At 33.2% G+C, this 13,364-nt stretch overlaps 1 protein-coding gene across 2 annotated transcripts in view; it reads left to right on the forward strand.

Moving 5' to 3' along the window:
* The first annotated feature begins 1,517 nt into the window (after nucleotides 1-1,517).
* Nucleotides 1,518-13,364, forward strand: part of LOC111390108 (phospholipid-transporting ATPase 2) — a 32,443-nt gene continuing 20,596 nt past the window's right edge. Inside the window, exons 1-10 of one of the 2 annotated variants that reach the window (XM_023015103.1) lie at nucleotides 1,518-1,773; nucleotides 1,886-2,072; nucleotides 5,064-5,277; nucleotides 5,590-5,706; nucleotides 8,026-8,118; nucleotides 8,214-8,388; nucleotides 9,643-9,809; nucleotides 10,568-10,672; nucleotides 11,747-11,844; nucleotides 11,929-12,071. In XM_023015103.1, coding sequence (XP_022870871.1) covers nucleotides 1,948-2,072; nucleotides 5,064-5,277; nucleotides 5,590-5,706; nucleotides 8,026-8,118; nucleotides 8,214-8,388; nucleotides 9,643-9,809; nucleotides 10,568-10,672; nucleotides 11,747-11,844; nucleotides 11,929-12,071 — 1,237 coding nt within the window. In that variant the 5' untranslated portion in view covers nucleotides 1,518-1,773; nucleotides 1,886-1,947. Of the gene's footprint in view, nucleotides 2,073-5,063; nucleotides 5,278-5,589; nucleotides 5,707-8,025; nucleotides 8,119-8,213; nucleotides 8,389-9,642; nucleotides 9,810-10,567; nucleotides 10,673-11,746; nucleotides 11,845-11,928; nucleotides 12,072-13,364 lie in introns of both variants that reach the window. The other variant, XR_002701850.1, reaches the window with a different exon arrangement.

Here is a 13,364-nt window from a genome sequence, read left to right on the forward strand (position 1 = left end):
TAAATTAATTTGCGTAATCAAGATGTCCGCACATTATCAGTGATTCGAGTTGCTTAGCACCAAGTTGGTTGGATTTAATCCAAAACCTTGCTTTGGTTTTCTTGGGGACGATTTCAATCTTGATTGTGGGTTTGGTAGCGATTGATTACGCGGGTTCACATCAGTTTTTCATTCTTCAATACTTTAGTACTATTCTTAAGTGCTCTTCATGCTCATTGTTATTCCTTGAATAGATCAGGATATCATCGATAAAACATAATAACAAATTGATTAAGGTATACATGGAAGACACGATTCATCAAATTTATAAAGACTCCATAAGCATTAGTTAGACCAAATGGCATAACTAAGAACTTGTAATAGCCATACTGAGTCCTAAATGTTGTCTTCGAGATGCCACCAACATTAATTGATGGTAACTAGACCCCAAGTCAATCTTGGATAACACTACTACACCTTGAAGTTGGTGAAACAAGTTCTCAGTCTTTGGGAGATGATACTTATTCTTGATAGTGATTTTATTCAATTCCCTATAATCAGTGTACATTCTCATCGAGCCATTGTTCTTCTTAACAAATAGAATTAGTGCTCCCTATGGTAAAATATTGGGTCGGATAAATCCTCTACCATGGTTTTGTTTAAAAAAGGACCAAACACGTATCCAAATAGGATCGTGCCAGTTGGTTCGATTGGTTTTAGTCGATTTAACAATTTTTTTCCCAGACCTATCTTCAACTACGTATTCTTCCAATAAAATAATTTTTCATGTAAACTTAAAATCTTTTTTCTACTTTTCAACCATACATTATTCAAAAAATTATTATTACAAAATTTAATTTTACCAAAAAATGGGGCTCAAACATAACCAAAGTATGTTTTGATTTCCAAATTTGGAGGGTAAAACATACTCTCTATTCTTACATTGTAATAATTTAATAAGCGACATATTTTCATACTTTACTTTTTACATTTTCCAATCGTATTTGGTGGGGATTAAAATTATATTTTTTTTATAGGATCCATGAAAGATGTGGTTAATATTGATTGTTTAATTTTGACTTAAATTAAAATCAGATTTTAATCCGAATCAAACGAGCTAAAAAGATGAACATAATTCAATAAGTACTTCTTCAAAAATACAAAATGATCTATTATTGAACTGTATAAATAAATAATCATTTAAATTACAATTTCATAAATTATAAATAAAGAATTCGAAGATGCTTTTATTATTTATATATTCAATGCAATTATTATAAATTAAAAATAGAGAATATTCAAACTCACTCTTTATTTTAAAGATTTTTAATTTTGACTCGGAGCATTGAGTAGCTTTCACATGCTCTAAATGAGAGACTTAATTACCATTAAATTGAAGTTAGATGATCCGGTGGCTGACAATTGAACTTTAGGTATCTACTTGCGTGTGGAATGAAAGTTTAGTGACCTCAGGTGCAATTAACCCGCATATTAAAGGTCAACCTTTCTGGTGTTACCCAATACCCATGCCTGTTCTAGTCTTTATAAAGCAGAAGGGACAGGCGGCTAGTGGTTCCCCTGACACTAATTCATCTCTACCCAGCTTCTTCATCACAAAAGTTTCAAATTTATTTTGTGTAGAAAGGGGCTAATGTTCATTTTGCACTCGATCTGATATTCTGATTGTTGTGAATGATATAGTTTCTACCTATCCTCGCTGATTCCATCTTGCAATTCTCATCTTCTAGCTCCTTAGAATTTATTTGTTTTTTCCAAAATTGTTTTTTATTGATGGTAATCTTCTTCTGGAAACAGCGATTTTCATTTGATTTTTTATGTGATTGTTTATGGTTTTCTCCTCGCCTTTAGAACTAGCCTGCCCTTAATTAATGGATGAAATGCCCAGGAGCAAAATCCAGTAGGGGAAACTGCCTCGACTAGACGTGATTACATCCATTGAGGTTGACAATGAAGCGTTATATTTATATTAATCACGATGATCTAGCACAAGATCTCTATTGTGACAATCGCATATCAAACAGAAAGTATACCCTATGGAATTTTCTTCCAAAAAATTTATGGGAACAATTCAGGTATTTTTTTTTCCTTTTTCTGCAAGGCCATGTATTTGTGCCTAGACACATCGTGTACTTTTTATTAAGTAGAGTTTTCTTTATTTTATGTGTCAATTTGATTTCTTTTTTCCTGTATCCCTTTTGCAATAAACTGTGATCTGACTGTTCCATTATCTGGAAAAGTCAATATCTATAGTTTTAGAGGTGCCATCTATTAAGAATCACTAAAATTTGATACAATATGACTAAGTAGTATCAATCTTATCTCTCACACACACCTGAAAAAGTACTGAAACGTTAGTTGTGTGAGTTCATTTTGCTTAATGTAACCCAACAATGAATTCAGTTAGTGGACAGCTTGTCCCGTGATTAGGTTAACGATGTGCCCCCACTAGTTATGCATGTAACAAAATCATGAAGAATCTTTTCTACCTTCTCATTAGCGATTCATTGATTGAAACCTGTTCTTGTAAGAGAGCATTTTATTGAATTTATAAGGTGTAATTAATTTAAAGTGCTCAGGAACCTGTTTGGTTTTATGTATTTACTGTGGAAGCCATTTATCCACTTTGGAGAGTTTTATTGATTTAGAAAAATTCCTATGATAGGAAGTTCTATGGTGGGTGCTAGAAACAAGGAATTTCCATTTCATATATCAATATCATAAGATATGTATGATAGAAAGATTGGTGTAGTTTTAGTTGATGAGATTAGGAGGGATAAATATTTTAAGTTAGAACTTTGAACTTTAAACTTTGATGGAGCGTTTTTGAATTAAAAGGTTCTGAAAAAAAAAAAAAGAACTAAGGCAATAAATAGAATGTTGTTATCGTATTGAAGCTACTATAAAGGATACTGTATCCTAAAGATGATTGTTTTAAGTAATTAGCTTTGATGACTAATAGGGAACGAGGACTTTAAGAAGATTTAATGCTTAAAATTATAGCATGTTGGAAAAAAAATGGAGAGTTGTTATCGGAATATGCCTATAATGTTAAGGCAACTTATGCAAAACAATTACTATACTAACTATGCTTTATTACATGTCTAATAAAGGACATACTGTCCAGAACGTGAACTTAGTGAAATGATGATTCAAAGATAGACGTGTGGCTATACTAGACTGGTTAAAATAATAAATTACAATATATGTCTGCAAGTGGAGTGTGCACCAATTTCACATATGTTGAGAGAAAGATGATGACGTGGTTGGAATATGTCTTTCATGGACCTAAAGAAACTCCCATTAGCTATAGTAATTTAGTTCCAATATAAAATGTTAGAATAGGATTTGTATACCAAAATTTATGAAGCTTGATGGAGTATAGCAGAACATTGCCTTTTCTTGCTACCATGTGGTCGACATTTGTATGAGTGTTGCTATATATTTGATTTATTGGATTTCTCAGTGGATGTAAGGATGGTCAAACTGAGTTTCTGTTCTGGATATTTGAAATAAGCCTTCATTTTGTAGTTGTTATATGGTGGATCTATATATTTGACTGCCTTCTAAAAGTTTCATTATTTATCATAAGAACCGCTTCTGTATCTTCATCTAGATCACTTGCATGATGCTGTATATTTTTGCTATTGCTTCTTTTGGGGATTTTACATGATTTTATGATACCTTTTTGGTTTAATTTTATATGAATACCTTGCAGCCTTCTGAGTTTCTCAAAATCTCTTTTATCTCTTCACATCATGTTAATTTAGCCATTCTATAAATATGCTCAATGTGGCAATCTCATTATATTTTCTAGCTAACTTGGATGGAAATACTCTTGCAAAATGTAAAAGGGGACTTTTGTACTCAAAGATTGGAGATAAAATGATAATATTACACTAAATGTATGCAAAACTAAAAGTTATGAAAAGAAGCCTATCCTGTAGCCAAAGAAAACTCTGTAATTCCCATGATTAAATTTTCTAGTTTTCCAGCGTTTTGCCACCTGCAGCAACATTTTCAAACAACAGTTACAGGAACTAACACAGCACATTCTTTTCTAACACTGTTGTTGCTACCATCATCTGGAAGGATCATCCCCTTCCTACAGAATTCCCGCAGATCTTTGTCTATTCATTTCTCTTAATCACCATATTCAGGGAGAAGATGGACGGAGATATAGATATAGACACACAGTACTTCCTCGTTTGATCAAACAGGTCCTTTGCAACCTTGTATACGTTATTTCCATTGAAATTTTCATTTAGACATGACAGAAGTATTAACTTAACCTATTTTAAAGTGAAAGAATGAATTGACACAATTAGTAAGGTAGCCAAAGAAAAGCTTTAAGGGTTCAATGTGTTTCTTGATTTGGTTTCATAAGCCATTATACAAAAGGACTGCATTTTGTCTAGTGTATAAAGAAAAGCTTTAAGGGTTCAATGTGTTTCTTGATTTTGTTTCATAAGCCATTATACAAAAGGACTGCATTTTGTCCAGTGTGTATACATGGATGTTGAGCCTATGCTTTGTATTGTTTTTGAATATGTGCAATTGACTAATTTTGAAAAGGGCTTTTGAGTCAGTAACTCCTATGCATACGAGTATATGTATGTGTGCAATACATGGATAATTGGATATTTATTGTTATAGTCCATTCAAACATATGGGACTGCTTGCATCTATGGCAAGTGCAGAACTTGCATACGTCCATCCATCTGATGCCTATTTGATAAAATGAATTGATTTCTGACCTGTTTCCCTTGTCTTTCATATGCCATTTGGGTTTTGGTTACATAATTAGAATATTTGAATATACATTTTTACCAATTATGATTATTCTTAAAATGCACAGTTGTATTTGTTTCTATGCATTTCTTATATTTCTTCCTTTCTCTGTGTTTTATGTAATTATATTAACACTCTATTACAACCTTTGCACATTTAGGTAAAAAGTAATTCTGAGATGGATTATATTATTCATTATCATTATTGGTATAAAATGTGTCTATTTTCTTCCTTGTTCCCCTTTGTTATCCTTAACTCTTTTCTGCTGTTTCCAGCCGATTTATGAACCAGTACTTTCTGTTGATTGCATGCCTTCAACTATGGTCGCTCATTACTCCAGTCAATCCTGCAAGTACCTGGGGTCCTCTTATATTTATATTTGCAGTCTCAGCAACCAAAGAGGCATGGGATGATTATAATAGGTATCTCTCAGATAAGAAAGCAAATGAGAAAGAAGTGTGGGTTGTGAGGCAGGGAGTCAAAAAACTTGTAAGTGAAATGCATCATATGGCTGCTTGTTTTATTCTTGTTTTCTTTACCATCTAATGCATAATTTTTATTTTTTTCTCTAATAAATTGGTTAAATGTATCCACTTTTTAGGATTGACTACAAAAAATATGTTGTTGCTGTTAACTTTTCAAAGCTAATCACCCTGATCAGGAGCATTTTATTTTTCTCTTGCTTTTGAATTGTTTGAACTTGTCATCATACTGTCCTTGCATCTCTATAATTCAGTGTCAAATTTTTTTCTGATACTGAACCATTTATTGATCATCACACTTTTTTTTTTTTTTTACTAGATTCAATCTCAAGACATTCATGTTGGGAACATAGTGTGGCTTCGTGAAAATGATGAAGTTCCATGTGATCTCGTTTTGCTTGGTACTGCAGATCCACAGGGGATTTGTTACGTGGAGGTAATTTTTCTGCTCCATTTATCCTCCCTGAAATCTTATTTTCATGGTTGTAAATTGGTTTCTTTTCTTGTGTTTCCCTTCATAATTTGAAGTTATTTGTAAAATTTATGTGTACTGTTGATCTGTTGTTACCTGAGTTCTAGCAGAAAAGCTGGTTTGAAGATTTGAATAAACTGAAATCTTATTTCTCTTTGGCTGAAAAGCCATGTATATATACACGAGTAGATCTCTACAAATAAGGAAATAACTAATTTACATCCTATCTAAATATACAACCAATCAATTATACTATTTTATCTCCTATCTAAATATACAATGTGTCAATCATAACCAAATTAGAATTAATTATGACTGGAATGAGAAATAATTGCTAATACAGCTCCTATTTCCACACTCCCACTCAAGTTGGGTTGAAGATATTTTTCATCCCAAGTTTGGAACTAAGGTCTTCGAATCCTTTCCGAGGTAGGGCCTTTGTGAGTATACCTGCAACTTGGGAGTAAGTTAGTGTGTAATAAGTTTGATGACAATTTCAAATAATTCTAGTAATCAAATCCTAGGCAAAATAAACAGTGCGTGAACCCTCCCTAGATCGATGTCTCCCGTCATATGCAAACCAACTCTTCCACCACCTAACCCCATCGTCGCCGACCTCGCCAGCGCCGATCATCATACCCAGAACAAGCTACCAACCCCATCGGCCTCACGCCACAAAAACCAGCCTCGCATGCGCAGAAGATCCCAACCAGATCTAGCCCACAAGATCTAACCATGTTTCGACTAGACCTAGGTCTCATGCGCCTGACCGGATGCTTTTGCAGGTCATTCCGCCTCCGACCGGTTAGGATGGCCCACGTGCCGGCGCGTGGCCCACATTTCCATGGGTACTGCTATTAGACTTCACTCCTTTGAACTTACACATATAGGACCTTTATCATAATCATAGCTTGGATTTTCCTATCATTATATTCAAAAGATAAATTTTCTAATTTAAATAATGAACGAACAATTCGTACTACTATACTTACCTTTCATTTGAGAATTCAAAATGATAGAAGTAATTGTTGAAGGGAGATTATTGAGCTGCGTGTGGGGTTGTGTGATTGTGTAAGTGTATGACTATATTTAATATGAAAATGACGAGAAAAAGTAAAGGTGTGGAGAAAAAGTGATAGAGATAGAGAGGGAGAATGTAAATAGTTGGTGAGGGATAGTCAAATGTTGAGTTTAACTCCTATTTATATTGCAAATTCTTGGACCAAGTGTAGAAAATTGAAAGGAAATGGCTAGATATTAGGCATGGTCAAAGCATCATTGATGCATTGTCTTGAAAGTTGTCAAATCAATACCTTTAATCATGTGATCAAATCAATTGACTTGGTTTGAAACTTGGTGTAAATAATGCATGTGGTCAAATCAATTACCTTTATCTATGTGGTCAAATTAGTTATTTTGCTTAAAATGTGGTGAATAATGCATGTGATCAAATCAATCATCTCTAATTATGGCTAATTGACATATTTACATATATTTTATACATGATTTCATTTAACTTCCAAATTAACTCTTCACTTAGGTCCTCAAACTATTAGCTAGTAATTAATAAGGTCATTTAACTAGGTCAATAACTGATAAGTTCATTAAACTTTAATAATAGCACACTTAAGTTTTAATTTTTAATCTAACGACTAGTAATAAAGATTCGGGACATTATGCTCTGGACCTTAGGTAGTGAGAATCCCTATATCCATTAACATGACATTGATGACGCATATGGTGAAAGAAACTCCTCTGATATCTTCTTGGGCCCACTTGTGCATCCAGCCAGCAAAAGTAAAATGATACCCATCAGATTCAAGATTAATTCTCCATTTTGGCAGATCTGACATTAATCTTCCACTTAATATAATCTTTCCATATCCATGGGTAATATGGACTACAGACAGACTGTTAAGTCAAACAAATGCTGTACACAGACAAGGTTTAAACTTTTGAGCTTGACCTTTATATTTCCTGGACACCATATGAAATTTTCTTTATTTTTTTAGGTATCAGAGTCTAAAATCCCGAAAATACTTTTGTATGTAGTCTGTCTTACTTCCTTAATGACCCTGGCACTTACCACCAAATTTGTGCATAGTCATCCCCCAAAAAATAATTTGCTGATTCATTTGTATATTTCAAGTTGAATTTGTCATCCGTACTACATGCTTTTAAAATTATTATTACCATGTTTATAAAGGACTTGTATAATATTTTTGCTAGATACATTTCATATCCTACATGTTGATAATTAATAAGATGCATCCTGATTTGTAGACAGCTGCACTAGATGGAGAAACCGACCTGAAGACAAGGGTGATACCTTCTGCTTCCATGGGAATAGATTTTGAGTTATTGCATAAAATCAAGGCAAGACAATCATATATTATAAAAAATAGCCATATTACATAATAAATATTAATATTTGCTATATGTGTCATTTTGTTATCCACTTACTGTGGCAGGGTGTAATTGAATGTCCCAGTCCAGACAAAGATATTAGAAGATTTGATGCAAATTTGCGGTTGTTTCCTCCGTTCCTTGATAATGATATGTGTCCTTTGACCATTAAAAATACCCTCCTTCAGTCATGTTACTTGAGGAACACAGAGTGGGCTTGTGGAGTTGCTGTTTATACAGGCAAGTGTTCAATTTTCAATTAGTCCATTTTAATGCTGTATCGCTTATTATTTATCATAGATAAGCTTTTCAGCCTTTTCTAGGATATTCATTTGTGATTAAGTGGAATATTAAGAGGGAAGGAATGTTAGATATTCTCTTTAATTGTTCATTAATCTTTATTTTATTTTATTTTACATTCTTGTTTAGAAAACTAAATTCTCTTATTATAATATTTAAAAGGAAATGAAGCTGGTATTGAATTAGGTTCAGTGTCTGGATCTTTTTTGTCACTTTTTCCAGTCAACATTTTGGATTAATTTAGTTCTTTTCTCTGTATACAAAAACTATTTTGCCAATATAATATTTTATTTTTATCCCTTTTGTAGGGGAAAAAAATTTAAAACAAGCTAAAAAAAAAAAAAAAAAGACTTTTTCTTATCTGAATTAAAATAAAGAAAAAAAAAGTCTCAAATCCAATATATTTATTTTCGCATATGGCGTGGCTTTATAATTTATAGAAGGCATGGCATGTCTAAATATTATGGTAATAGTCAAGTATCTGTTATTTGCGCCTTTTTTTTTTTTTTTGGCCTTGCACTTCAATTATCTAGGGATAATGATGTCTTTTACAAGGTTAGGGTTTTCTTAGGATAAACTGAAGTCAGGGTTTTGGTTGTTTTCTGATGATTGTTGAATGGAAAAACTTGAAATATGAGTTGAAGACAGCTAAATTTGAATATAATCTATTAAAATATGAGTTGATGACACATACATTTAATTTACTTTAAATCCATTAAAATCTAAATTGAGGACACCCCCAAGATTCTTCTCAAACACTATAAAACTTTTGTATTCCATAGATCAACAAAACATGGATTTCTGAACTCCCAGGTATTCACAAATTTGGACATGTTTCTGGTCTCAGTTATTTCACTTCATCAAGGCTCAAGCACTCTGTTATCTAATATTGTAATTGATGAGTCCTTTTCTTTATTTTATTGTTTCTTCCCATCTCCGAAATGTATTTCATGGACATCTCAGGCATTTGGCATGAGTTGCTATTTTAGGTGTAGTTTCTGAATTAATATTGCCTTTTCTTCCTTATCTATGCTTTTCTCTTTAGTAGATATTTACAGTTCCATTTAGATGCATAGAGTTTCAACATTATTGCTCATTTTCTTATGTAAATCCTGAACATGTTACTGTAGTTCACAACTCTTTTCTCCTAGTTGCTTGAACATAATTACTGATTAACTCTGTTCTCAATTGCAGGCAATGAGACCAAGCTTGGCATGAGCAGGGGTATAGCTGAACCAAAGCTTACAGCTGTAGATGCCATGATTGACAAGTTGACTGGGGCGATATTTGTTTTTCAGATAGTGGTTGTCATTGTTCTAGGCATAGCTGGAAACATTTGGAAGAATACAGAAGCAAAGAAGGTTCATCTCGATTACCTAGTGTTACTTATACGACTGTTATGCTTCTCTTTTGGATTTCACAAATAGTTTAATATATATGCATATTTCATGTAAGCTGCAAAGCTGTAAAGCTGATTCAAATATTCTGAATCGTGCAACTATGTAAAAAATGCTGGTGGATGATTTTTGAAAAGCAACCATTAATTTTAGGCAACATTACCTATCTCAGTGATGATAGTTTTCGTTGAACATCTTTCTTGTCCACTTAACTGGCATTAGACAGCATTTAGAAAGCAACCTTTTTAGCCTCGTGAATATTAGCTTCCCTGAAAATGACTGTTTGATAATAAATCTAGGCCAAGTGTTTATAATTTTTATATTTTTCTTGATATTTTTTCTTAATGATCTTTTCTCATTGGAGTGTATTTGTGAGAAATGTTAACTCATTAATTTCTTGTTTGACAATAACACTATATGCGGAAGATAAATTTAAATGATATACAGGTAGCCTTCTCTAACAGCTTAAACTTTTAAATTAAGTGGTCCAACATGATATTAGAACAAGCAATAGAAGTTTGAAGAATTGATTTTTCAATCTTTAATGTTTTTTCTTCTATTTAAGTGATAAATGAATGTCTTATTGATATTTATGCTTGAGTTACATAGGCGTAATTTCTGGGTGTCAATGTACTAATCTCGTGCTTTTCTTGCCATTTTCGTTATATATGCCTGATTTGCATCTTACATTTATGCTCATTATCTCGATTTCTCTCTTGCAGCAATGGTATGTTGAATATCCAAATGAAAGCCCTTGGTACGAACTTCTAATCATCCCTTTGCGGTTTGAGCTTCTCTGCTCTATCATGATTCCCATATCAATAAAGGTAAAATTTTGAATTTGGAACTCGTATCATTTTATCCTTTATTATATAATGACTTATCATTATAATTAGACTTTCATATGTAAGGAATGTCGATTACAACATAAAATCAATGGATAGTCTTGAATTAGAATGAATTGGTAGTAAATGGATGGTCTGGGATACTGCACGACCTTGCATTTTTTAGGTGTTTGGAGATATATACAGAGTTAAGGGCTAAGTTTTTCAGACACTGTTTTTTTTAATATTGTTCCTCCTGTTTCTGAATTCCTAGCTAGTATTCATTTATAATTGTGTATAGATGCATAATTGTTTAGTATTTTCAACCAATGTACATAAGGTTGTGGCCCCTTGGAGGCCATTGAAATAAACTCTTTAAAAAAAATTAGAAAACAGCAAGCCATTTTATGAAAGCATGTTACTCCAGTTTTTTTTAAGAAATGCTATAAATGAAAGAAATAATTTTATAGTTTCTGCCTAATTTATATTATTATTTATTAGTGTCCATATGCAATGAAAGAGTCATGCATTGTGAGCACTTATATATGTATATATATGTATATATCGTTTTCTTCTTGATCAGTGTTTGCTCATCATTTCATTTCTTTGATTACTGGTCACTCCATGAAGTATGCTGCTAATCTCCAACTTAGACTTTCCTTGAACACATCACACATCCTATGGAGTCTTCCCCAACACTCGGTCTCCACTCCCCACTCTCACACCACAGCAAAACGAATAGAGTAGTGGTAAGAGTGTAACTGTAGTTGTTTCTCAAAGCAGGTAGGTTAAGTAGCACAATTTCGCTGTAAATGGTGATCTGCAACGTATGAATACCTTGTTGATTGAAGTTCTTTTTGGCCATTCTTTTCTTCCCATCATATAGTATATTTTTCTCTATGTTTTGAAGGTGTCTTACACCGGACACTTCAAATATGGGCCTTCAAATACTTGTCAATAATCATATTTACTCGTCATCATAATATGCTCTGTTTTATGTAAATATAACTCAATTTCAATGTGGCATGGTTTGTCATATTGATATCATTGAGTAATGTGCTTTCTCCTCTCCTGCAGGTATCATTAGATCTCGTAAAAAGCTTGTATGCAAAATTCATTGATTGGGATGATCAGATGGTTGATCTAGAAACAAGAATCCGGTCCCACGCAACAAAGTTAGAAAATGCTAAATGCACCTAAATTTGTTGAAGATGTACATGCAGATGAATTATTTTAATTTTCTTTCTTGTATTTGGCAGCACAGCAATTAGTGAGGACTTGGGGCAAGTTGAGTATATATTGACTGATAAAACAGGAACGCTTACTGAAAATAAAATGATCTTCAAACGATGTTGCATAAGGGGAACTTTTTACGGGAATGAAAATGGAGATGCTTTATCTGGTAAGATAATGTTTAGTTATGCCAAAGGTCATCAGTTGTTCATATTTGATACCATTAAGCTTCCTGTTGCTAGACAGATCATATTGTTTATATCTTCTGTAGCTTCTTGTGTTGCCTTGCTGTAAAGCATATATTGATATCTGAGAGTTTGTTCCCAGGTTCAAATGGTGATTGTTAATGTCTCAATGTGGTTCGTTGGCTCCTACAATAAAATTATAAAACATTCTTGCTCTTGATGATACCTGAACTAACTATACTGGCTTAATTTTTTATTTTTTATTTTTTATTTTTACTTTTTTTCTTTCTCAATTTTACTTCTGCTAGTGGACAGCATGCAATTGGATGATCATCTTCCCGGCAGAATTCCTAAAAGTTCATTTATAGGCTGTTAGTTGACTGTTATTCTGCAACTCAAACTAAATATTTGGATCCTTTGTATTATCTTACCATCTAGTTCGGGGTCGCAGTGTGCCCGGGCCGCTTGTGGCTGGCCTGTAAAAGCTGTCTCAGTGGGCTGTGGGCAACTGGCCAGACCGTGCCCATGGCTGGCCCTCTAGGCCGGCTCAAGTAGGCTTGTCAATTATTTCAAAAATTTTTAATTTATTTTCTGAAGATTCTATTTAATAAAAAACATGAAAGGGCCTGTGGGCAGTCCAGGCTTGGCCCTGCCCCAGATAATTTGATAGCTGGACTAGGCCTCAGTCTTGACGGGCCCAGCCGGGATGGTTCGGCCCATTTCCACCTCTACACTGGTCTTATGGACATGCCTGTCAATTTATATGAAATACTAGATTTTTTAAATGTTGACTGGCTCACAATGTTCTCCCAGATGAATTTGCTTGATTTCTTCTTTTCTCATTACTGCCTCAAAAAAAAAAAAAAAAAAAAAAAAAAAAAAAAAAAAAAAAAAAAAAGAAACAAAACATTGGAACCAGACTGCTATATTTTGTTTCGGATACAATTGGTCAAATCTTCTAACAATTTTATAAAGTATTCGTCTAGTTGTACCACGTGGTTACACATCTTGTTTCAGTAATGAGAAAAGAAAGAAAGCTGGCTAACTTATTTATTTGTACCACATAGTTATAGATTTTGTTTCTGTTATGTAGTCCTGGGTATCATGATGCTGCATGGTTATCTGAAAGGAATATGTACTCCTGCTGATGTTGGGAAAGACCTGTACTTTTCAGAAATCAAATTAAACAAAGTGAAAATAAGGTTCTATCAAATGAAGTAAAAATAAGGTTCTATAAAATAAATTCAGATCTGAGCTTATTGAAAAACACCCCAAGA

Source organism: Olea europaea, unplaced genomic scaffold (assembly GCF_002742605.1).
Source record: "Olea europaea var. sylvestris unplaced genomic scaffold, O_europaea_v1 scaffold65, whole genome shotgun sequence".
Lineage (NCBI taxonomy): Eukaryota > Viridiplantae > Streptophyta > Magnoliopsida > Lamiales > Oleaceae > Olea > Olea europaea.